This window comes from Scyliorhinus canicula, chromosome 8 (assembly GCF_902713615.1).
Source record: "Scyliorhinus canicula chromosome 8, sScyCan1.1, whole genome shotgun sequence".
NCBI classification, from domain to species: Eukaryota; Metazoa; Chordata; class Chondrichthyes; order Carcharhiniformes; family Scyliorhinidae; genus Scyliorhinus; species Scyliorhinus canicula.
The window spans coordinates 83,643,861-83,669,964 of NC_052153.1; the positions used below are offsets into that span (position 1 = coordinate 83,643,861).

The 26,104-nt window shown below is 47.2% G+C and overlaps 1 protein-coding gene across 5 annotated transcripts in view; it reads right to left on the minus strand.

Moving 5' to 3' along the window:
• Positions 1-3,764: 3,764 nt before the first annotated feature.
• LOC119970362 (solute carrier family 28 member 3-like) overlaps positions 3,765-26,104 on the minus strand; it is a 422,249-nt gene continuing 399,909 nt past the window's right edge. Inside the window, exons 17-18 of one of the 5 annotated variants that reach the window (XM_038804850.1) lie at positions 18,221-18,350; positions 3,765-6,240 (exon numbers count right to left, since the gene is read on the minus strand). In XM_038804850.1, coding sequence (XP_038660778.1) covers positions 6,153-6,240; positions 18,221-18,350 — 218 coding nt within the window. In that variant the 3' untranslated portion in view covers positions 3,765-6,152. Of the gene's footprint in view, positions 6,673-18,220; positions 18,351-26,104 lie in introns of those variants that run through there. The other 4 variants (XM_038804849.1, XM_038804853.1, XM_038804852.1 and 1 more) reach the window with 4 other exon arrangements.

Here is a 26,104-nt window from a genome sequence, read left to right on the forward strand (position 1 = left end):
GAAGAGTTGGCTACCAAGCTAGCTGGATGAGCTAGCTCACGGAAGCGCAGTGGGGGATGTTCATATGTTTAGTTTATTGTATGGGCTAGGTTTCAGAGTGGCGTTGCTAGGGGGCGAGGGGGGTAGTTGTTCTGCTGATGAGGGAAGGGCTTCGGTTGAGGGACAGAGAGGAGGTGGGTGGCGGGGACTGCTAGGGGGTGGGCCGGAGGCGTCACGGCACATGGGCTGGAGGCGGGCCCAAGAAAGGGGATGGCTGATCGGCCGGGGGGGTGGGCTCTTTGCCCCCCAACTAAACTAGGCTGATCATCTGGAATGTTCGAGGGTTAAACGGGCTGGTTAAGAGGGCACGTGCATTCGCGCATCTGAGAGGACTGAAGGCGGACGTAGTAATGCTGCAGGACATGCACCTTAGAGTAGTGGACCAGGTTAGATTGAGGAAAGGCTGGGTCAGTCAGCTCTTCCACTCGGGGCTGGGCACAAAGACTAGAGGGGTTGCGATCTTGATTAATAAGCGGGTGATATTTGAGGTGGGTAGAATAGTTTTGGATGTGGGAGGTTGATATATTATGGTTAGTGGTAAACTGGAAGGGATGCAGGTAGTCCTGGTTAATGTATATGCACCAAATTGGGATGACGTGGAATTTATAAAGAGGATGTTGGGCAAGATACCGGACTTGGACTCGCACAAGCTGGTCATGGGAGGGGACTTTAATACAGTTATTGATCCCGGCCTGGATCAATCATGCTCGAAAACGGGCAGGGTGCCAGCAATGGCAAAGGAACTGAAAGGGTTCATGGAGCAGATGAGGGGGGAGGGGGGGTGAGTGGATCCATGGAGGTTTGGGCGGCCGAGGGTGAAGGAGTTCTCCTTCTACTCCCACGTGCATAAGGTATACCCTCGGATCGATTTATTTATTTTGGGTAGACCCATGCTGGCGGGGGTGGTGGACACGGGGTACTCGGCGATCACAATCTTAGACCATGCTCCACAATGTGTTGACCTGCAGGTTAGCAAAGAAAGCAATCAGCGCCCGCAATGGAGGTTAGATGTAGGGCTGCTGGCGAACGAAGCGGTGTGCAAGAGGCTGGGGAAATACATACAAAATTACCTGCAGGCAAATGATTCGGGCGAGGTCTCAGCAGCAGTGGTCTGGGAAGCGCTGAAGGCAGTGGTGAGAGGAGTTCTACAAAACTTCTCCGGGATATTGGGACTGGTGCTGATGAAGGTGTTTAATGAGGCAAGGGAAAGAGGGGTTCTGCCCCAGACAATGTCACAGGCCACGATTTTGCTTATCCTGAAACGGGACAAGAACCCCGAGCTATGTGAGTCTTACAGGCTGATATCCTTGTTGAATGTAAAATGTTGTCCTCCAGGATTGAGGATTGTGTACCAAACGTCATTGTGGAGGATCAGACGGGGTTCGTTAAGGGCAGGCAGCTGTTGGCCAATGTAAGGAGGCTGTTACATTGTGGTTAGCACGGATGCCCCGGAAAGTAGGGAGGTGGAGGTAGTGGTCGCAATGGATGCGGAAAAAGATTTTGACCAGGTTGAGTGGGATTATTTATGTGAGGTTCTGGGACGGTTCAGTTTTGGGAGGGGTTTTATTGACTGGGTCAGGTTGCCGTACCAGGCTTCTGTGGCAAGTGTACGGACGACTTCGGACTAGTTTAGACTGAACCGGGGGACGAGACAGGGATGCCCCCTCTCCCCACTGTTGTTTGCGATGGCTATAGAGCCGCTGGCAATTGCTCTGAGGCCCTCAAGGAGCTGGAAGGGGGTTGTAAAGCCACGTGTGGTCCTGGGGGGTGGGGTGGAGCACAGAGTCTTGCTGTATGCGGATGACCTGCTTCTGTATGTTTCAGATCCAATTGAGGGGATGGAAGAAATCATGGGAATTTTAGGGAAATTTGGCCGGTTCTCGGGGTATAAACTTAATATGGGGAAGAGCGAGATGCTTGCGGTCCAGGCAAGGGGTCAGGAGAGGCAACTGGGGGAACTGCCGTTTAGATTGGTAGGGGACAGTTTCAGTTACCTTGGTATTCAAGTGGCGCGGGATTGGGACTGGCTACATAAATTGAACTTGGCCCGGTTGGTTGATCAGATGAAAGATGATTTCTGGAGATGGGATGTGCTCCCGTTGTCTCCAGCTGGGAGAGTCCAAACAGTGAAAATGACGGTCCTCCCGAGATTCCTGTTGGTATTTCAATGTCTCCCCATCTTTATTCCGCGGTCCTTTTTTAAGCGGGTCAATAAAGTTATTGAGGGCTTCCTATGGGGGGGGGGGGGGGGGGGGGGGGGGCAAGTCCCCACAAGTGAGGAAGGTAATGCTTCAGTGGAGCCGGGGAGAGGGCAGCCAGGCGCTGCCGAACTTTAGGAATTATTACTGAGCAGTTAACATAGCCATGATTAGGAAGTGGCTGGTTTGGGGGGGGGGGGGGGGGGGTGGGGGGGGGGGTGGCGGGGGGGGGGGGGGGGCGCGTCTGCATGGATGCGGATGGAGGTGGCTTCTTGGAAGGGCACAACTTTGAGGGCGCTGGTAATGGCGCCTCTGCCGTTCTCGCTGGCACGGTATTCCACCAGCCCCGTGGTGGCGGCAGCGGCCCTGAGAGTCTGGGGGCAATGAAGCAGATATGTGGGAGCAGTGGGAGCATCGGTCTGGTCCCCAATCTGCGATAATGACCGGTTTGGGAGGATGGACGGGGGGTTACGAATATGGTGGAGAGCGGGGATTGAAAGGATGGGGGACTTGTTTATAGAGGGGAGCTTTCCGAGTCTGAGGGCGCTGGGGGAGAAGTTTGCATTGGCGGGGGGAAATGAATTTAGATATCTGCAGATGCGGGACTTTCTGCGTAGACAGGTATCAACCTTCCCACTCCTGCCGCTAAGGGTGATTCAGGACAGGGTAGTTTCCAAATGATAGATAGGAGAGGGGAGCGTTTCTGACATTTACAAGGAACTTATGAGATCAGAGGAGACGCAGACCGAGGAACTGAAGCGAATTGGGAGGATGAGCTGGGGAGAGAAATAGTGGAGGGCCTTTGGGCGGACGCGTTAAGTAGAGTCAATATGACTGCAACTTGTGCCAGACTCAGCCTGATTCAATTCAAGGTCGTTCACCGGGCCCACATGGCAGTGGCCCGGAAAAGAAGATTCTTTGGGGTGGATGACAGGTGTGCAAAATGTGCGGGGGGACCAGCGAACCATGTCCACGTGTTCTGGGCATGTCCAAAGCTGAGGGGATTTTGGCAGGGGTTTGCTGATGTCATGTCCAAGGTATTAAGAACAAGGGTGGCACCGAGTCCAAAGGTGGCGATTTTCGGGGTATCGCAGGATCCGGGAATCTAGGAGGACAAAGAGGTAGACGTTCTGGCCTTTGCTTTCCTGGTAGCCCAGAGGCGGATACTACTAGCATGGAGGGACTCAAAGCCCCCGAAGTCGGAGACCTGGCTATCGGACATTGCTAGCTTTCTGTTGGGAGAAAATTAAGTTGGCCTTGAGAGGGTCACTGTTGGGGTTCGCCCGGAGGTGACAACCATTCATCAACTTCTTCACGTAAAATTAATTGTCAGCAGAAGGGGGGGAGGGGGGGACAGGTTAGCGTAGATTAGGGGGTTAATTAATGGTGGGACCTGTTGGGGAGGGAGGTGGTATTTGAACCTTGTTTATATTTTCATGTACATTGTTTATATTGCTGCTGTTACAATGCCAGAAAAATACCTCAATAAAATGTTTATTAAAAAAAAAGAAAATCAGAGCAGATGCATTTAATATAGAAAGCAATTCCATTAAGACACAAATAACCTTCTTCATATTACACGTTAGACCACCTCTCATCTCTATTTTTAAGTTACAAATGCTATAAATACATTTCAAACATTTCAAATTGGTCATAAAATCTGAAAATACATTCCATAGTTAAAAGCAATTATTAGTCAATGTACAACATAGGGTAACATCTGTCAGTTCTCACCTGTAGCGAGGTACCTCGCACACTGTAATTTCATCGGGAAAATCACGAGCAATGGACGCCCATGATTTTCTAATGTGCATTTCCAGTTAGCGAGACACCTTACCATAGGAGAGTTTATGAAAAATCAACCCATGTATATGTGCTTTTATGAAAAGGAAAACCAAAATATACTGTCTTGGGAGGGACGGACTTAAATGTTAGAAAGGTTTGTGTATTTGGTTAATGTTCAGGCAATAGGGCATAGTTTCCTGGTCCTTGCCTTCAGAAAATACTCAGTTCCTTTGATGCAAAAATCAGTATTAAGATGTAGAAATGCTGATGAATAATAATTTAACCTAGGAATTTCCAGGGCTTCTGGCCAGCCGTTTGTAGTTTGAGGCAAAGACTTGTCAATGAGGTGAAAGGGGGCACACCTGACATCATACTTTATTCTTATATTTCCGTCCTTGATGGGAAGACCAAGATTATGTTCTATCTGTAGTGGACACAACAGATTAAGAATGTACACCTGCTCCCACAGACACCTAGGAGAATTTCTGGAGTAAATGTGAAGAGCGTACAATGACCCAGAATTCCAAGAGCCATGCATTTTGAACATCTGGTCTCACAGAAGCATACTGGGCACATCTCTATTTCATGTCTGCTCAGCCTACTGGAAAATCCAACCTCTAGATGCTAGCTTCAGGTGGAGAGCTGGTGCAGCCACACAAAACAGAGGAATGATGGTCTTTGTAAGGGGATCGTATTAATTGTTTAAAAAAACTTTGTGGAAGTCTCCAGGGCACCCAAGTGGGGGGTGCAGCCACCCTAAGAGGCCAGTAAACTATTTATTTAGTGGTGCTTCTGATTCCAGTATTACACTAGGCTCTAAGGGCCAAGAAATGGGAATTCTCAATCAAGGTTAGCCCCATTGCTCATGTTGATAGTTAAAATAAATGAAGGCTCTAAGAAGTTATGGAAATTCTGGATCAGTATATCTGTGACTCAGCTGTTAGCAAACTCCCTAAAATGGCAGAGGAAATTCCGTTTTATTCAATGTATGAGTTTCAGCAGGCTTTATTTCATTTATTGTACAATTGGTTCATTTGTACAGTTACATGACACTTTTCTTATATTTACCGATAATCTGCTGACATGCTTATATGCATTGTGCCTATGGTGGCAGAGATGCAGTTTGGTCGGAGTGCTGGGAGGAAGGGTAAGTTATTTACTACGTGTGACTTCTATTATAGGTCCTAAGAATGAATGGATTTTGGAGTTAATGCCTAGTTTTGGAATAGCAATCAGTACAGAATTACAGTGATGAGTGGATTTTTAAAAATCTTTTAGTGGATCCAGCAAAAGGCAAATTGTGGATGGAGAATGTGGGAGGATGGTTGACTAGGACAAGCTTTTGTTGAAGGTTCTCCCATTCTACCTCATTTGTAACTTCAGCAGAAATGTATTGAAATGTGCTTTTAAATGTGTAAAGAGACCTAAATTCTACCAAGAGCCTCGACATAGGGGAGAAAAGCAAATTTTAAGGCCACACTTTTCAACTATTTTACAACAGGCAGCTTCATAATCGGCTGCCTGTGGGCCTGTTGTGTTTAATTAAGGATTGTAGGTGAGGTTACTGCCCCAAACAGAGGGCTGGAATCTGTGAAACCTCAACAGTGCCATGTCCAGCAACCTCCAGCCTAAAGCACGCAAGTCTAAATAAAAGTCTAAATAAAAAGAAAAATTCAGTATCAAGTGTTGGTGGGAGAACCTCACCAGGGTGATTGTTGTGGCTGCAGGGGCTGAATTCCCTGCAAAAAAAAAACCTTTTTATGCCTTAGAACCTCTGTCTTCCGATGGCCAACCAGGCTACTGCACAGAAGCTGCCTCCATTAAGCTGGCAGCCTCCCCCTCTGCCTTCGACAAAATTCAAACTGCCAAGCAAAATGGTCTCTAATTGGGGCTTTGATTATGGAAGTTTGCTGGCTGTCTTCTTGAAGCAGGCATCTTCATCTAGTCCCATTGCTGGTAACATGTCTCAGTGGTGAGATCACATCAGGGATTCAGAGCCGTACAGTTCGCTGCTATTTTATAGGCTCCTCCCGCCTACCAATCTGCCTTCCTCGGGCTGGTAATTTTCTGCCAAGTTTTCTGTCGGTGACATAGTGGGAGAATCCCAAAAGAAATTCCTAGAAAAGGTTTTCAATGAATTTTCACAGAACCCACCAATGTCCTGCCCAAAGAAAGCAAATGCCCTATCCAATTGGTCTGCCTGAGTTCCAATTTCAACCTGAAAGAAATGGGCATCATGTCAGAAACAATGGGAAAATATTAATGCGGAGATAGCTGCAGTACGATTCATGCGTTTTATAAGGTGGATTGCATCACTGTTTCTTTCGTCAAGTTGCATCAATTGTTAATGAGTTTTAAATCATAGACTTTGGGGCCTTATGTTTTTCCTAAACAGTGTGTAGTGGAGAAATGGGTAGTGGACAGAGTGGGTTAGACATACTTCGTATGGATGGCTAATCAATGCAATTAAATCAACAATGCAGCTGCAAATTAAAAGAGATTATATTTCTCCAAATTCTTTTTTTTGTTTTAAAAAGAGATCTGATAGCAGCTGAATGTGGGGGAATCCATCATTCCACAGCACCCCTCAAGTGATGAATTAGTGTACTGTCCTCCTATGTTGTACTCCGTGGAACTACTGACATTAGTGCTAAAAAGTAAAGGTAAAAGAATAATCAAAGATAAAACAATGACCTTTTTGTACAAATATGAAACAGTATTCTCTTGAAAGGTTATTCTTTTTTGTCAACAATTGAAGAATGTTGAGTAAGTATCATTCCAGATATTTGAATTTCTGTTAGCCAGATATATTGATGATTCATGAAAAGCAGTAAATATTCTAAAATCGGTATAATTGATGTAAATACCTTGATCCTACATTTCTGTAGCGGGATATGCCCAAATTCTATTGTAATTTTGCAAGAAGAACATAGAACATAGAACAGTACAGCACAGAACAGGCCCTTCGGCCCTCAATGTTGTGCCGAACAATGATCACCCTACTCAAACCCACGTATCCACCCTATATCCGTAACCCAACAACCCCTCCAAACCTTTACTTTTTAGGACACTACGGGCAATTTAGCATAGCCAATCCACCTAACCCGCACATCTTTGGACTGTGGGAGGAAACCGGAGCACCCGGAGGAAACCCACGCACACACGGGGAGGACGTGCAGACTCCGCACAGACAGTGACCCAGCCGGGAATTGAACCTGGGACCCTGGAGCTGTGAAGCATTTATGCTAACCACCATGCTACCGTGTTGCCCGTAGAAGACTGGCAGAATCTTTAGAAGAACAACGCAAACAACTATTTTCAGTCACTTTCCAATGTTTCTCCAGGCTACTGCCAACAGAGACCAGGACAACTTCAGTGGAAACCCGGGGCTGGATTCTCCGAGAATAGGCATTTACCAATAGGCTGTTTTTCGATTCTCTGCAGCCAAAGAAAATCATACAATTGGGGCAGATACCGCACGGCCTGAAAAATTGCTGGAGTTGGTTCTCCAGGCCCCTAACAATGCTGCCCCAGATGGGTCGAAGTCCCGACGGCATGTTCCAAAGTCATGACAGCGTGGTTCTAACCACCTATAAAAAATCATCAACCAGTCATACTGGCTGATGAGACATCCGGAGGAGGTAGGGGTCGGTGTGGGGGGGACGGCCATGGCTGATGTCGGATTGGGGGGAGTGTCGGGGAAGGTGGGGGGACAGGCTGAACGGCGAGGAACCACCTGCCATGAGACGCCGATACCCTCGCGCCAGCCTCCTTTAAGGCGGCCATGTCAATGGACACCTGCACCAGGCCATGGCTGCTGTGGGTGGGGGGGAGCCTATAAGGGTCGGGGCAGTGTCGGGAAAGAGGGTGGGGGAAAGGCTGAGTGGCCGGGAACCACACGCCACAACAGGGCGATGCTCTCGTAATGGCCACCGTTACAGCAGCCTTGCCAATGGGCAGCTACACCAGGCGCTGGCCTATCACAGGCATCACGATCGTTTGGGTGTGTGCCGGGCCCCTCGCTGGCCACCCACCAAGCCAGCAGCACCTACCAGGGGTGGAGATGCAGGGCCACACCCACGGCAGCCCACGGTGAGGGCTGTGCCATGGAACAGTGACCCTGGCAGGAGGGACGGACAATAGGTGCGGAAGCCCCGACGGAACAGCGGTGGGGGGGCATGCATGGCTAGGGCACACGGTGACTACTGGAGCGACCATGTAGTCTATGGCACCTGGTTGTGGATGGCTGTATGCCCCATGATAACATTCCCTTTCCCCTCACCCCCTGCAGATCACAATGTTTGGCCTCCACCCAGCGATGTTGGCCGCCATGGCGGGTGCTGCTCCCCTGAATGTCGCCCTTTGGGAAAGTGATTGGGGGCGGCTCAAAGGGCAGGTGGAGGCCACAAAAAAGGAGCGGGCTGCAGAGGGGCATGTGCCAGCTGCTCAAGCTGCAAGTCGCGACAGGCCGAGCAGGAGGAGGAGGAGGAACCATACAAGGGGGAGCTGCAGGATGATAAGGGGGAGGAGGAGGAGGGGAGGGAGGAAGAGGTGGTGCCACAGATGCACCTGATGAGGCCCCCTATGTACTAGCGCCACATGTCGTTCCAGCAGCTCCCGGACAGAGCATGCAGGTGGAGACTGAGGATGAGCCGGGAAACCTGGCACTGCGTGGGACTGGGGGAGGACACCCTCTCCCGATAACCGAAAATTTACCATCGCCCTAAACTTATATGTGACGGGGTCGTTCCAATCACCGAGTGAGGACACGTCCGGCATCTCCCCGGCGTCGGTGCACAGGTGCAGCTGTGCCGTGACTGATGCCCTGTATGCCATTGCGGACTGGTACATCTAGCTCCCCGTGGGCTGCGCCCACCAGGATGCACGGGCAGCGGGGTTCGCTGTCATCACCAGGATGTCCATGATCCAGGGGGGGTCATCGATGGTGTGCATGTCGCCCTGCAGCCACTATCATATAACAGGATGGTGTTCATGAACAGGAAGGGTTACTACACGATGAATGTGCAGGCGGTCTGTGACCACCAGATGAAGATACTTCACGTCTTCACCCGGTACTTGGGCATTGTGCTTGACTCCTTCGTGATGGCACAATCTGTGATCCCCGACATGTTTGAGGGACACACCCGCCCCCGGCTGCAGGGCTGGTTGCTGAGCGGGTTACCCATTGCGGTCTTGGCTGATGGCACCTATACGGAGGCCACAGACCGGCGCGGAGACCCGATAATGTGAGGCCCATTGTGCGACCAGGAGTGTGGTAGAATGGTGCTTTGGGATCCTGAAGATGTGCTTCAGGTGCCTGGACCGTTCTGGCGGAGCCCTCCAGTATGAATCAAGGAGGGTAAGCCGCATCATTGTGGTCTGCTGCGTCATCCACAATACAGTCCAGCAGAGGGGCAATGTGCTGGGTGTAGAGGAGGGGGACAAGGAGTATCAGGAAGAGGGGCAGGCCTCTCCAGACGAGGAGGGGGAGAGGAGGGACATGGGGGCTGGACATGGGCGGGAGGCAGCCCGTCACCACCGGCAGGGCCAGCGAGCATGGGATGGTTTAATAGCCACATGTTTCAGCAACTAGGGTGGGGTTCTCTGATGCGCAGGGGCACGGACACCACAACATGGCACCACCTCACCAGCGACCACACTCACCTCCCCCACTAGCAACCACACTCACCTATCCCAACCGCGGACCACATTCACCTCCCCAACCAGCGACCACACTCACCACCCCCAACAGTGACCACTGTTGTGGACCAGGGTTTAGAGAACTCCAAAGTATATCATGGAGATCACCTGTCCCATGACTTTTAGTAGATTGTGGTATGGGGAGCACATGGCCCACTCTACAGGTGTGGTGCAGTAGAAATCTAAAAGTAATTTCTTTAAGCAAAACAATGTTTATTCTATGAACTCAGTTGACATTTTTAAAACATACAGTGAACATCTTAGCAACCATTCATTCAAATACAACCCCCAAAGAATACAACACTCTAAGTAATCCTTAAACTTTCCTTTTAACATACATAAGACAAAAACTCTTTTTACAGCATCACATCAGGTTTAAATTCTCGTCTGAGAGCAGTTATCATTCTGAATTCACCAAATGATCTAGGGATAGTCTTTAGATGGCAGAGAGATCAAAATTACACCTTATTTGGCTGGCTGCAGCTCCAACACTAAAATGAACCTAAAAAACAGACACACCCAAACTTTTTCTCAAAGTGAAACTAAAAAGCAGAGCCAGAGCTCAGCTCCACCCACACTCTGACATCACTGCAGCCACTTGAGCAGACAAACATCCCATGACACCTCCCCCCAAGAAAACAAATAAACCATCAACTTCAAGATGGTTTCATTTTTCTCCTTTTCACTATCCTTTAAGAAGTGCATACAGTAAATATATTTTTTTGTTTCAAAAAACAACACACACAAACAGGTATAGTGACATAGTCCATTTTAGTTCTTCTTCCTCCACCGAACCGGCTTCTCGTCATCACGTTCGAGACAAAGCATCAGCTCTCACGTTTTCTCGTCCTGCCACATGCATTATTTTTTAATGAAATGGCTGCAACAATAAATTCCATCGAAACAGTCTGGTATTGTTATTCCTGAATTGCTCCAAAAACGCCAATGGCTTTTGATCAGTATAGATAATTGTGCCAGACGGATTGCTGGTCACATAAATTAGAAAATGTGGCAAAGCCAGCGCCAAGCTTAAAGTCTCCTTCTCAATCGCAGAATACTTCTTCTGGTGAGAATTCAATTTCTTTGAAAAATAACCAACAGGCTGCTCTAGCTTTGTTGTCATCTTGTAGAAGCACCGCACCTACACCCACATCACTCGCATCAACAGCCACTTTGAATGGTTTTGTGTAATTTGGGATGGCTAACACAGGAGCAGTGGTTAACACAGCCTTCAGGACGTCAAATGCCTGTTGACACTCCGCTGTCCACTGGAATTCGTTACGCTTCTTAAGCAAGTCCGCCAATGGAGCGACCATACTGCTAAAAATCGGTTCAAATTTCCAGTAAAATCAACTCGTACAAAGAAATCGCATTATTTCCCTTCGTGTCAAGAGTATTGGAAACTGTCCAATAACGCGTGTTTTCACATCCCATGGGACCATTCGACCCTGTCCAATTGTATGGCCAAGGAAAGTGACTTGGGCTTTTCCAAATTCACTTTTGACTAGGTTTATCACCAAACCCGCCTCCTGAAGTCGATCGAATAACTCCATCATATGTTTCAAATGTCCATGTCTGGCTAAAAATTACCAGATCGTCGATGTATACCGCACAATTGTGTAATCCTGAAACGACTTTGTTAGTTAACCGTTGAAATGTGGCTGGGGCGTTTTTCATGGAAAATGGCATAACTTTGAATCGGTATATACCATCGGGAGTCACAAAAGCTGAAATCTCCTTCGCCCTTTCGGATAAAGGTACCTGCCAGTAACCTTTAAGTAAATCCAATTTGGAAATAAAAGCGAATTGTACCACTTTCTCAATGCAATCCTCCAAGCGAGGGATAGGATTAGAGCCCGTTCTTGTAACTGCAATAAACTTTCTATAGTCCACACACAGCTATTGAGTACCATCTGGTTTTGGTACCATCACTATGGGTGAGCTCCATTGACTGCAACCCATTTCAATTATGCCATTTTTAAACATACTTTCAATCTCTTTGTTAACCTGTGCCAATTTTCAAGGGTTAAGTCTGTATAGATGTTGTTTAATTGGAACAGCATTTCCCACATCTACATCATGTAGAGCCATTTTAGTGCTTCCCAACTTATCTCCACAAACTTGCCCATGTGATATCAATAACTCTTTCTGGTCAGTCTGTTTTTCCTCTGGAAGGTAACTCAACAATTTATCCCAATTTTTAAGAACATCCTCGTTTTCCAATTTAATTTGAGGTATGTCAAATTCACAGTCATCTGGATTTGGTTCATCAGTTTGACTTAGAATCATTAAAACCTCCTCATTTTGCTTTCTTTCCCTTTCGAAGTACCTTTTAAGCATATTCACATGACACACTCGGTGCATTTTCCTTCTATCTGGCGCTTACCACATAATTCACCTTATTTAATTTCCTTTAAATCTGATAAGGTCCACAAAACCTTGCATTTAAAGGTTCACCTACCACTGGTAACAATACTAAAACTTTATCTCCACTGGCAAAACTACGAACTTTGGATTTCTTGTCTGCTACGCTTTCATCACACGTTATGCACCTTTTAAATGTTGTCTAGCCAATTCACCAGCTCTATTTAATTGTTCCCTAAAATTTGACACGCAATCCAATAATGTAATTCCGACTGCTCACTCACCAATTTTTCCTCAATCAATTTAAGTAGTTCTCTTAACCAAAAATGAGTTCAAAAGGACTGAATTTGGTTGACTCATGCGGTGCATCTCTAATTGAAAACAGTACGAATAGAATTCCTTTATCCCAATCCTCTGGATAATCTTGACAAAATGCCCTTAACATTGTCTTTAATGTTGTTTCTAACGCACTCTGCGATTTTGGATGGTACGCAGTTGATTTAAATTGTTTTATTCCTAAGCTATCCATAACTTCTTTGAATAACTTTGAGGTAAAATTTGATCCTTGATCCGATTGTATTTCTGTGGGTAGTCCATATCTAGTAAAGAATTTAAGTAACTCCTCCACAATCTTTTTAGCTATAATATTGCATGCTAGAATGGCATTTGGAAACATAGTAGACACATCCATTATAGTCAAAAGATATTGATTCCCACTTTTCGTTTTTGGAAGCGGTCCTTTGCAATCAATTAGGACCCTTGTGAAAGGTTCCTCAAATCCTGGAATGGGTATTATGGGCGCTGGTTTTATAACTGCGTGAGATTTCTCTATCACTTCACATGTGTGACATGATTGACAAAATTTAACTACATCTTTATGTAGTCCAGGCCAATAAAAATGTTTTGGATTTTAGCTTGAGTTTTCCTTACTCCCAAATGAGCTCCCACTGGTACCTCATGTGCTACTCGCAACACCGCTTTCTATAGCTGACCAGCAATACAACTTGATGAACCTCTGCCCAGTTTTCATCCGCCTGCAAATGTAAAGGTCTCCATTTTCTCATCAGGACATCACTTCTATGTAATAACACTCTGGTATACACTCAAATTCCTCTTCCGTGTTTGCTTTCAGGTACATTTGGTTTATTTCTACATCTTTCCGTTGTAACTCCGCCAATTTTCCTGAACTTAAAATATCCGCCTCATCCTCCACCTGTTCTTTTACAACCATCTGATCAAAAATTGTCTCTGAGAATGGCACTTCATCTTTATCTTCACTCTGATTTCTCCTCTCGTCTTAACCTGTGACTTTGCGACCTTGTTATTACACAATCCGGAAAAATCCCAGGATATTCATCCTTCAACAATTCAGTTGTCGGATTTTCCACTGGCTTATCAACCACAATCGGCATCACTCCCACCTGTGATCCAGCTATATCATTACCCAAGATAAATTGTATTCCTGGACAAGATAGTTTCTCTATCAGTCCTACTACCACCACCACTCATCACTGGACTTTCCAACCTTACCTTATATAATGTAACACTACTCTTTTCACCCTGAATTCCACATATTACCACCTTTTCTGGCAATATTCCTCCCAAACAACATAACCCCTCATCTTTTACCATCAAAGGTTGACTAGCTTCCATATCTCTTAAAATTGTGACTGCTTTACCTGCTCCTCCTGATACACATGAGTAAACTTTACCCATACAAGTAAATTCTTTAACAAGATCTGGCACCTTCTTATCAATCACCTCTTGATCAGGCTGTACAATCTTTTGCACCCCCTTCGCCTCACTTGGGCTTTCCTTTACCACTGTAACAAACCCCACTGTCTTATCCTGTTTTACCGTATCAGCCTTCCCAGTGCTTTTCTTCCACCACCAACATTGTGACTTTACAAGACCTAGTCTATTACAGTGAAAACATTTGAAACTTTTCATATCTCTTGCACCCTCCTGGATTTCCTTTTTAATCAGAGATACTCTCCTTATTATCTCGTGTTTTTCTCATGTCCCCAGTTTTTATACCTCACAGGCTGAAACTGATGCCATAAACCAAACTTTGATTTATTAACTAATTTATAATCATCTGCCATTTCTGCTGCTAATCTCACAGTATTAACCCTCTGCTCTTCCACAAGAGTTCTCACTACATCAGGAATTGAATTTTCAAACTCCTCCAGAAGTATAATTTCTCTGAGAGCTTCGTACATTTTGTCTATTTTCAAAGCCCTTCTCCACCTAGAAAAATTACTCTGTTTGATCCTTTCAAACTCCATGTATGTTTGACCAGGTTCTTTCCTGAAATTTCTAAACCTTTGTCTGTAGGCTTCAGGCACTAGTTCATATGCACCTAAGATGGATTTTTTCACCTCCTGATATGTCTCAGATACCTCCTCTGATCGTGATGCAAACACTTCACTAGCTCTACCTACCAACTTTTTTTGAATCGTAATACCCACATCTCCTGTGGCCATTTTATTTGTTTAGCTACCTTCTCAACTGAAATGAAAAAGGCTTCAACCTCCTTCTCATCAAACCTTGGCAATGCGTGGACATACTTAAATAGATCCCCAGCAAGCCTTCGACTATGAAGCTCTTTCGTTTCATCCTCATCACTATCCTCCAACTGTACGTTTTTCTTTCCATCTGCCAATCTTAACTGACTGTCATGTTTCATGGCCATTTTCCGAAGTTCAAACTCTCTCTCTCTTTCCCTGTCTTCTCTCTTTTTCTTCTCTCTCTCTATTTCTTTATTTTCCCCTGATCTGTATTCCCTTTGTCTTCCTTTTTGTTCTGCTTGGGCCATTCTTTCTTTTATCCTTTCTTCTCCTTTTCTTTTTCCTCTCTATCTCATTCTCTCGCTTTTTCTTTTTCCGCTCTATCACTTTCTCTCACTTTTCTTTTTCCCTGATCTGTATCTTCCTTTATCTCTCTTTTTGTTCTGCTGGGGCTATTCTTTCTTTTGCTCTCATTTCGTATTCAAGCTGCTTTAATTCTTTTTGATATTCAAGTTACTTGATTTATAACTGAAGTTTTGCCATTTCTAATGCGCCAGACTGTATCTCAGGAAATTTTAAATGTTCAGCTACCTCTGTAAATAACTCTTCTTTTCGCACCTTGGCAGGTAATATTAAATGCAATGCCTTTGCCAAATCTAACTGTCTGTTTTTAATCTCTGTCCTTAAGGTGCTGCATGTGAACATCTCCACCCCCAAAAATATCTGAGCCTCTGAAAGAGTCATTTTCCACAACACACTCCCTACTTAAACTAAAACACCACACTTGAAAATCTACCACAATATGCTCACCCCTCACCTTCTTTAAGTTTGCAAAGCCAACACAATAGATAGTCTTTTATCCCCCTCGAGTCCCCAATTTGCCTTGGGCAAGGGTTTAGAGAACTCCAAAGTATATCATGGAGAGCACCTGACCAATTACTTTTACTCGATTGTGGTATGGGGAGCACATAGCCCACTCTACAGGTATGGTGCAGCAGAAATCTAAAAGTATTTTTAAAAGCAAAACAATGTATATTCTACCTTTTTAAAACATACAGTGAACATCTTAGCAACCATCAATTCAAAAGCAACCCCATAAGACAAAAAAAACTTTTTACAGAAGCACATCTGGTTTAAATTCTCTAAAGAGAGCAGTTATCACTCTGAATTCACCAAATGATCTACAGTTCGTCTTTAGATGCCAGAGAGATCAAAATTACGCCTTATTTGGCTGGCTGCAGCTCCAATACGAAAACGAAACTGAAAAACAGACACACCCAAGCTTTTCCTCTAAGTGAAACTAAAAAGCAGAGCCAGAGCTCACCCCCACCCACACTCTGACATCACTGCAACCACTTGAGCAGACAAACATTTCTTAAAGTGATATTCACTACAGATATTTTTATAAACACCCATTTCTTAGAGGTACTCTCACATGTGTCATGGCCAGGGTTTAGAAAACCCCAAAGTGTATCATGGAGTTCACTTGACCCACAACTTTTACTAGATTGTGGTATGGGGAGCACATGGCCCACTATTCCACCCCCACTAGCAACCACACTCACCTATCCCAACCGGGGACTCCTTTCAGCTCCTCCACCAGCGACCACACTCACCACCCCCAACAGTGACCACTGTTGTGGACCAGGGTTTAGAGAACTCCAAAGTATATCATGGAGATCACCTGTTCCACGACTTTTACTAGATTGTGGTATGGGGAGCACATGGCCCATTCTACAGGTGTGGTGCAGTAGAAATCTAAAAGTAATTTTTTTAAGCAAAACAATGTTGATTCTATGAACTCAAGTTAACCTTTTTAAAACATACAGTGAACATCTTAGCAACCATTAATTCAAATACAACCCCCAAAGACCACAACGCTAAGTAAACCTTTAAGCTTTCCTTTTTAACATCCATACGACTTAAAAACAAAACCTTTATCAGAAGCACATCAGGATAAAGTCACTACTGAAAACATTTCTAATTCTGAATTCACCAAATGATCAAGAGATAGTCTTTTAATGGCAGAGAGCATAGCAGTACACCTGCTTGGTCTGGCTTCAGCTCCAACACTAAAAATGAAACTAAAACACATCTTGCAGCTGGCTCAAAAACAAAAGTAAAAAGCTGACAGAAAGCCCAGCTCCACCCACTCTCTGACATCACTGCAGTAGTGAACACCCATTTCTTAAAGGTACTCTCACTACAGATATTTATATACATACGTATTTATAAACACCCATTTCGTAAAGGTATTCTCACATGACACATGGCACTCCTCAAAACCTGTCCACCATCTACAAGTCACAAATCAGGAGCAGGGTAGAATACTCTCTACTTGCTTGGATGAGTGCCACTCCAAAAACTCTTAAGAAGCTTGACACCATCTAGCACAAAGCAGCCTGCTTGACTGGCACCCCTTCCAACATCTCCAACATTCATTCCCTCTACCACAAATACACAGTAGCAGTAGTGTGTGCAATCTGCAAGATGCACTGCAGCAACCCATTTGCATTCTTTGACAACACCTTCCATACCTGCAATCTGTACCACCTAGTAGGACAAGGGCAGCAGATGGTTTGGAGAACCAGGCATTTACAAGTTCCTTTCCATGTCACATACCACCCTGACTTGGAACTCGTCATTCCTTCATTGTCGCAGGTCGAAATCTTGAAACTCCCTGCCTAATAGCACTGTGGGTGGACTAGCGCCACATGGACAACAGCAGTTAAAGAAGGTGACTCATCAGCACCTGTTCAAGGGCAATTAGAGAGAGACCTCACCTTCAACACCAAATCCTGTGAAAGAATAGGACCGATTGAGTGATGTAAATGAATTTAAACAGAATGGTATCTACCACCTTCTGCCATGGGATGAAGCTTTAAAGCAAGGTCCCATCTGTCACGTAAGATGGATGCAAATGATCTAATATCATTATTCGTAGAGGAGCAGAGAGGTTCTCCTGGTGTTCTGGGCAACAAATCTCCTCAACCGACAATAGAATAATTCATTAGATTATTTTTCTGATTGCCCGGTGCAAATTAAATGCCATCTTTTCTTACATGACAAGAATGACTGCACTTGAAACATTTTTTCATTGGCTGTGAAGTGTTTTGTGGTGCCTTGTAACAATACAAGTTGTTTTTAAAAATATTTTCCTTAGAACTAAAATTCTGATAACTTTCCACCTAAAGCTGAAGCTTATCTCTCTCTTTCTAATATGGATTGATTTACTGTGTGCTTGAATAATTACCATTTCTTCTTTGACCTCCCCAGCCACACGAAGATAGTCTTTGTTCCTTCTATGAATTGTCTCCAATATTCAATTGAGAGATCAAACAGGAGGTCTGTACTTAATCCTCTACTATTCCTACCCAAGTTGGCTAGCAGTGTCTCGAAATGCTTTTATGAAAAAAGTGATTCTCTTATTATACCTCTTCACATGGGTGTGCGCAAAAAATCTATTCACATTCTTTATTCAATTCAAACTCAAACCATCGCTTCATCTTGATGCCATAAACTGTAGAACTGATTAATTGTTAATAAGGTCTATTAATTCATAAAGAATTGTTTTGTAAAGGTTCAGACATTCAGTATCATTAAACCGGTAAGTAGCTTACTTACTTTTTGAAAAGATCCATGCAGCACTCAATGAAATGTGGACTCTTCACTGGCAAGCTTGAAGTATTAAAAGAATTCGTCAGAAATATGGGACAGGCAATTAAAGCGTCAGTGGGAGATTTATATAATATTCCTGTTTAAAATAAACAAAGTCTCTAAGTTTCATTGGAGCATCCTTTGTATTGTTAAATATCAATAAATTAGTATATTAGGGTAGAAACCGATAGACACTGCATCCAATTTTGGGGTGTAAAACAGGAACAGCAATGACAAATGTAACATGGGGATAGCCTGCACTGAATCTGTATTTCAGCATATGCCCATTTTTAGACATGTCAGGCAACATTAAATTTTAAACATACATTAGACTAGGTGACTACTTTTACACACTGCTGTTCAAGGACCTCCTCATGAATTCTACTGAAAAATTGGATGATTGGACAGAGCAGTTGTCGGTGAACTACAGTGGATGAATGAGGATAACGCAAAGCACATAATGACAGCTAATCTCCAGGTGCAGCAATGACAATTGTTTTCTGAGAAGTAAAAGATATGGCAGACTCGCTCTGTTCAGAAATTTTCACTGGCCATTTCAGGCTAAGAAGCAGCTGCAGGCCTTGCAATGAAGTGGACATCAGTGCACCACTTGTTATGGATCAGGAAACGGGACAACCAATATCCACTCCAGTGGATGAATACATCTCCAAGGCATGACAGATTAGTAGAATACAATCCCCAAAATAAAAATGCAAGAATCCTCTTCTTTAATTGTCATAATTAAATTCCAAAATTGGACATTTATTTTTCATTTTGCATCATCAGAAGAGACTGACAGGAAATCCATCTGCTAGTTGTAAGAGTCCCACAAAAGCTATTTTTGAATCTTTATTATTAGCACATAATTGCCTGACTTTCAGTAGACATTGGAATTCAGTTAACCAAACAAACACAAACATTGGGCGCGATTCTCCGCTCCTGCGGAGAATCGCTAAGGCCGTCGTGGAATCGGCCGACTTTCACGACGGTCTCGGAGTCCGCTCCCCGCACCTAATTCACCCCCACTCGGGGGGCTAGGAGCGGAGCTCCATTCTTCTCGGCGGCGTGGCCTTGATGCTGGCGCCAAGGCGGCGCGCCGAGAATGATGCGACGGCGGTGCCTGTATGACGTCAGCCGCGCATCCGCAGGTTGGCCGGCTCCAACTGCGCATGCGCGGCTGACGTCATGACGCTGACGGCACGAACCCGTGCATGCGCGGTGGCCATCTTTCCCCTCAGCCGCCCTGCAAGACGTGGCAGCTTGATCTTGTGGGGCGGTGGAGGGGAAATAGTGCGTCCGATTTGGACGCCAGCCCGACGATCGGTGGGCACCGATCGCGGGCCTGTCCCCTCCCGAGCACAGTCACGGTGCTCCATTCCAAAAAGGCCACCCAGAAGCCCCAAATGGGCATCTCCACACCTGTTTCACGACAGTAGCGACCATGTATGGTTTCCGCCATCGTGAAACGGTTACAAACGGCAGGCCGCTCGGCCCATCCGGGTCGGAGAAGAGCGGGCCGCCGTGAAAAACGGCGGCCCGCGATTCTTCCAAGCTGGGGTGGGGGGAGGATCGCAGGGGGCGCGAGGAGGGCGTAAAATTTGTCGGAGAATCGTGCCCATTAGCTTTGGTGATAATGCAATCAACGGAATATTCAGCACCACGACACTGAGCCAGGATCTATGTCACTGGCGGTGAGGCAGGAGGGGGACCCAAAGGCAGCTCCCATTATACCCACCACAGGGGCGCCGGGCAGGGGCCACGGAGCATACCATTGGCATGGGCAGTGCCAGACGATGGTACTCCTGGCATTAGGGACAGGCGCCAGGGCCAGAGGTCCCCATGGTGCCGGCCACTGACGAGGCTAGGGTGCAGGGATGGGAGGGGGACAGGTGGGGGCGGAGCCTCAATGCCAACCGGGGTCATCATGTAGCCAGGTGGACCTGGTTTAGAACAGGTCTACACACCATGCTAACATGTCAGCCTTTCACCCCTTGCAGACAATGGATATTGGAATTCAACCAGCAATGGGTGCCTTCCTGTGATTTGCCACAGCCCTGGGGTTGTCCAGCAGCTGTACGAGCTGGTGCTGCTCGAGGAGGAGGAAGCTGCAGCAGCGGAGCATGTCGCATAGGACAGGTGACAGCTGACTAGATTGGAGATCCGGCTTCCCAAGAGGCCGAGGAGGAGGAGCTGCAAATGAGGCATAGCACGAGGCCTCGCGTGTATCGCTAGAATCTGTCATTCGAGCACCTGCCGGACTGGGCATGCCATCAAAGACTCTAGCTGAGCAGGGAGACAGTGTGACATACCTGCCAGATCATTGCACACCTGGCACCACGGGGATATGCGGTGTGGACAGCCGCTCCCGATGGCCGTCATGTCCTGAACTTTTATCTGACGGGGTCCTTTCAGGCGCCAAATGGGAACCTGTCCGGGATCTCACAGACCTTGGTACACAGTTGCATCCGTGCCATTATGGAGGCCCTATATGCCCAGGCAGATCAATACATCCATTTACATGTGGACCGAGAGTCCACCAGGCTACCCCGGCAGCGGGTTCACCGCCATCGATGGATGCCCCGGGTCCAGCGGGTGAATGATGGGATGCATATCGCCCTATGAGCACCTGCAGATGACAGGCCGCTCTAAACAAACCAAAAAGGGTTCCACTCGATGAACGTGCAGCTGATATGTGACCATCAGCTGCGGATCATAAACGTCTGTGCCTGGTACCCAGGCAATGTGCATGCGCCTTCATCCTGGCACACTCAATGATTCCTGACATGTTTAAGAGCTCTCCCTTCCGGGCGGCAAGGGTTATCCACTGCGGTCGTGGCTGATGATTCCTATTTGGAGGCCACAGATCGACGGGGAAACCCACTACCGCGGTCATCATGTTCCAAAAGCCCAAAACCCATCTGGACTGCACCTACTTCCGAGGGTTGGTCTGCCCTCCAGCGACTTTCACCTCAGCAACCTCCCTTTCCTCCATGCCACCGACCATGTCCAGGGCTCCCTGCTCCGCCGTGATGATGGGCCACAAATTCGGTGGTCCCCCTCCTGCCTCACCGCCACCTCGTCCAGGAGGGTCTCCAGCTTGGCGTCGGTGAAGCGTGGAGGTGCTCTCCTTGCTGGCATCCTGTTGGCTGGGTTGATGTGTGGGGAGTGAAGTGTAAACAAGAGGCTGCAGCTTGCCAGCCTCCTGTCAATCGTGAAATCAGCAAATTCCACACCATTTCTCATTGGAATCGATTGTATTCAAATTGGTGCTGGTGCTAGCTACTCGTAGTTGAATTGGTCCAGGTGCGGCGCCGGTTTTTCTGTCGTGGAGCTCTACGAATTCTGCGCCAGTGTCAATACTTAAGGCGGGATTCTCCCGCAATTGGTGTGGTGGCCCGTACCGGTGCCAAGAGCGGCACGAACCACACCAGCGTCGGGCTGCCTGGAAGTACTGGAATCCTCCACATTTCCGGTGGCTACGCCGGCGCTGGAGGGGTTGGCGCCGGCGCCGAAGGGACGCCGCGGGCCTGCGCACGTTGGCACATGCGCAGGACTGCCAGCGTGTTCTGGCGCATGCGCAGTACCGCCGTCGTGTTTCCTGAGCATGCCAGGGGGTTTCTTCTCCGCGCCGGCCATGGCGGAGCTTTACAGAGGCCGGCGTGAAGCCTCACTGCACAGGCCCGCTCGCAGATCGGTGGGCACCGATCGCGGGTCAGGCCACTGTGGGGGCTCCCCGGGGCAGATCCCCCCGCGTTCCCCCCCCTCCAAGGACTCCGCAAGCCACCCTCCAAGCCAGATCCCGCCGGGATGGACCATGTCTATTTCACGCCGGTGGGACTGGCCGAAAACGAGTGGCCGCTCGGTCCGTCGGGGCCCGGAGAGTTGCTGGGGGTGCCACTGCCAACGGCCCCAACTGGCACGGCACGATCTCCACCCTCGCCCGAAAAGTGCCGCTGGAGAATTCGGCAGCTGGCGTCGGAGTAGCGGGGCGGCATTTACGCCGCTCCCCGGCGATTCTCTGGTCCGGCAGGGGGTCGGAGAATCCCACCCGATCGCGGGATTCTCCCGCACTTGGCGCGATGGCCCAACACCGGCTCCAAGAGCGAAGCGAACCGCTCCAGCAGGGGCATCCAGAAGTTGCGGAATCCTCTGCACTTCCCGGGGCTAGGCCAGCACCGGACAGGTTGCGGCGGGATTCATGCCGCCCATTAGCGATTCTCTGGTCCAGCGGGGAGTAGGAGAATCTCACCCTTAGACTCAGAAATGGAGAATCTAGCCTTCCTCTCTCTGCTGCTCTGTCTCTCTCGGCCAGGCAATTTCTAAAACCTTCAAGCCAGTTCTGTGAAGGCTCTCCTCATGAAAAGACAAATAGCACTCATGTTTGCGCAGGGCTTCTGGAGTCTGAAAGCAAGTAGTCACTGACCAGGTCTGTAAGCTTTTAATCCTCTGTCTGGAAGGCTGGGACAAGCATTCTTTAAATTTGTGCACAGAAAGCAGGCAAACCAAAGGCATGCAAACTCTCAGATTTAAAGCCCAGTAATATCTCAAGGAGGCAGAAGATTGATCTGGTAGTAGATGGGCGGATTACACCTCCTGGGGCAGCACGTTGGCCTAGTGGTTAGCACAGCTGCATCATGGCATTGAGGTCCCAGGTTCGATCCCGGTTCTGGGTCACTGTCCGTGTGGAGTTTGCACATTCTCCCTGTGTCTGCGTGGTTTTGCCCCCACAACCCAAAAATGTGCAGAGTAGGTGGATTGGCCACGCTAAATTGCCCCTTAATTGGAAAAAATAATTGGGTAATCTAAATTTATTAAAAAAAAGAAAGGATTACACCTCCTGGAACTCTTGTGCCCTCTGTTGGTCGAAGGACGGTACTGCACCAACCTGAATCTCTTGACTAAATCCATTTTGCAGAGGCCACAGGCACAACAGCAAAGATTAATCTCAAACCTATTCCCTTGAATCCCCCTTTTTATTTCCTCTTCTACTCTGACTGTGTGGCTGTCTTGTGTGTGTCTGAGTGGAGGGTGGGATGGGGTTTTTACAATTAGGTAGACTAGTTGACCATAGAGTTACAGTGCAGAAGGAGGCCATTTGACCTATCCAGTCTTAACCGGCCCTTGGAAAGAGCACCCTACTTAAGCCCATGCCTCCAACCTATCCTCAGGAACCCAGGAACCTACCTAACGTTTTGGACACTTAGGAGCAATTTAGCATGGCCAATCCATCTAACGGGTACATCTTTGGACTGTGGGAGGAAAGCAGAGCACCCGGAGGAAACCCACACAGACATGGGGAGAAACTGCAAATTCCACACAGTCACTCAAGGCCGGAACTGAACCCGACTTCCTGGAGCTGTGAGGCAGCAGTGCTAACCACTGTGCCACCACATTGTCCTGTTATTTCTTTATATATCCATCTTTTCCTCCTGTTATTAATAAATAGCGCATTAATATTTTACTTATAAACCTGGATCTGGATTTTCCGATTCTGCGGCTAAGTGCCGATGCCGGCGTGGGACCTGGCTGTGACGTTTAATGATGCAAAAATCGGCGTTGAGCCCTCACCGATTCTGGGACCGGTGAGGGGCTAGCAGCGGCGCCAGATAAAACTCCCTGCTCCCGTGCTAAGAACAGCTGGAGAATGGCTGGGTCCGTGGCTGCACATGCTCACGGCCACGACCTGTACCGATGGTGCCGTACAACATGGTGCCGGCTGTGTGTGGACACGACCTGCCAAATACAGCCCGATAGGACAACCCCTGGCCACCCTCCACCAGTTCCCCCAACCCTCATGGAAGTACCCCCCCCCCCCCGGCAAGGGGCACGGCTCCTGACCGACTGTGGCCACCACGCCGGGTTCCCGACTACTCTGACCACATGTTAATCGTGCAGTCGGGAACTCGGCCTATCGGAGCATCGGGGGAGGGCCTCCTGATGACGCGCCAACGCCGTTCCAACAGAAGGGATTCTCAGCCTGATTGCCGATACGATATCGCCGTCGGGCAATGGAGAATCCCGCCACTGGTGTCTGTAACCCATTGGAGCAGTCAGGGGTTAAAGACCTCAGGAAAACCGAAATTATTGGGTAATTCACTTTTGTTGGGATTCTGGCATCTGTGCGACTGAAACTGACTGGGCACTCATCCAGGATGTCATAACAGAGTATGTAAATCTCTATTTAAAAAGGGAGATAGAGATAAATCAGGGAACTATGGAACACTGAGCCTAAAGTCAGTAGTACGAAAGTTGCTTGAGTCCATTAACAGGATTTCACAGCACAGTATTTGGAAAGCAGTGGTATAATCAGATGAAGTCAGCATGGATTTATGAAAGGGAAATCATGCTTGACAAAGCTACCAGAATTATTTGAAGATGTAATTAGTAGGGTTGACCAGAGAGAATCAGTGGATATGTTTTACTTAGACTTTCAGAAGGCTTTCAACAAGGTCTCACATAGCAGATTACTATGTAAAGTTAAAGCACGTGGGATTGCACATAGTGTCTTGAGATGGATGGAAAGCTGGTTCGCAGAAAGGAAAAAAAAAGTTGGAATAAATGTGTCTCTTTCTGATTGGTAGACAGTGATTAGTGGAGTACTGCAGGGATCTGTGCTAGGACCCCAACTGTTCACATGATGAGTGGGGATATGCATGGCAGATGCAGTATAATGTGGATAAATGTGAGGTTATCTGCTTCGGATAATCTCACATTAGAAATGATGTGGAGATGCCGGCGTTGGACTGGGGTGAGCACAGTAAGAAGTCTTACAACAGGTGAAGGAGCAGTGCTTCCTTCATTCACCTGAGGAAGGAGCAGTCCTCCGAAAGCTAATGTTTGAAACAAACCTGTTGGACTTTAACCGGGTGTTATAAGACTTCTTACTGTGCTCACATTAGAAAGGTAGATTATTACTTGAATGGGTGTAAATTGAGAGAGGTGGATACACAGCAAGACTTAGATGTCCTCGTGCATCAGTCACTGAAAGTAAGCACGCAGGTGCAGCAGGCAGTAAAGAAAGCAAATGGATTGGCCTTCACAGCGAGAGGATTTGAGTATAGGAATAGGGATGTTTTACTGCAATTGTATAGACCATTGGTGAGGGCACACCTGAAGTATTGTGTGCAGTTTTAGTGTCCTTATCTGAGGAAGGATGTTCTTTCTATGGAAGGAGTGCAGCAAATGTTTACCAGACTGATTCCTGGGATGGCAGGACTGTCATATGAGGTGAGACTAATATGACTGTCATATGAGGTGAGACATGCTTACTCACGGTAGCATGGTGGTTAGCATCAATGCTTCACAGCTCCAGGGTCCCAGGTTCGATTCCCGGCTGGGTCACTGTCTGTGTGGAGTCTGCACATCCTCCCCGTGTGTGCGTGGGTTTCCTCCGGGTGCTCCGGTTTCCTCCCACAGTCCAAAGATGTGCGGGTTAGGTGGATTGGCCATGCTAAATTGCCCGTAGTGTAAGGTTAATGGGGGGATTGTTGGGTTATGGGTCTACGGGTTACGTGGGTTTAAGTAGGGTGATCATTGTTCGGCACAACATCGAGGGCTGAAGGGCCTGTTCTGTGCTGTACTGTTCTATGTTCTATGTTCTAATAATAATAATAATTTTTATTGTCACAAGTAGGCTTACATTAACACTGCAATGAAGTTACTCTGAAAAGCCCCTAGTTGCCACATTCCGGCGCCTCTTTTGGTGCACTGAGGGAGAATTCAGAATGTCCAAATTACTTAACAGCACGTCTTTCGGGACCTGTGGGAGGAAACTGGAGCACCGAGAGGAAACCCATGCAGATGCAGGGAGAACGTGCAGACTCTGCACAGGCAGTGACCCAAGCCGGGAAT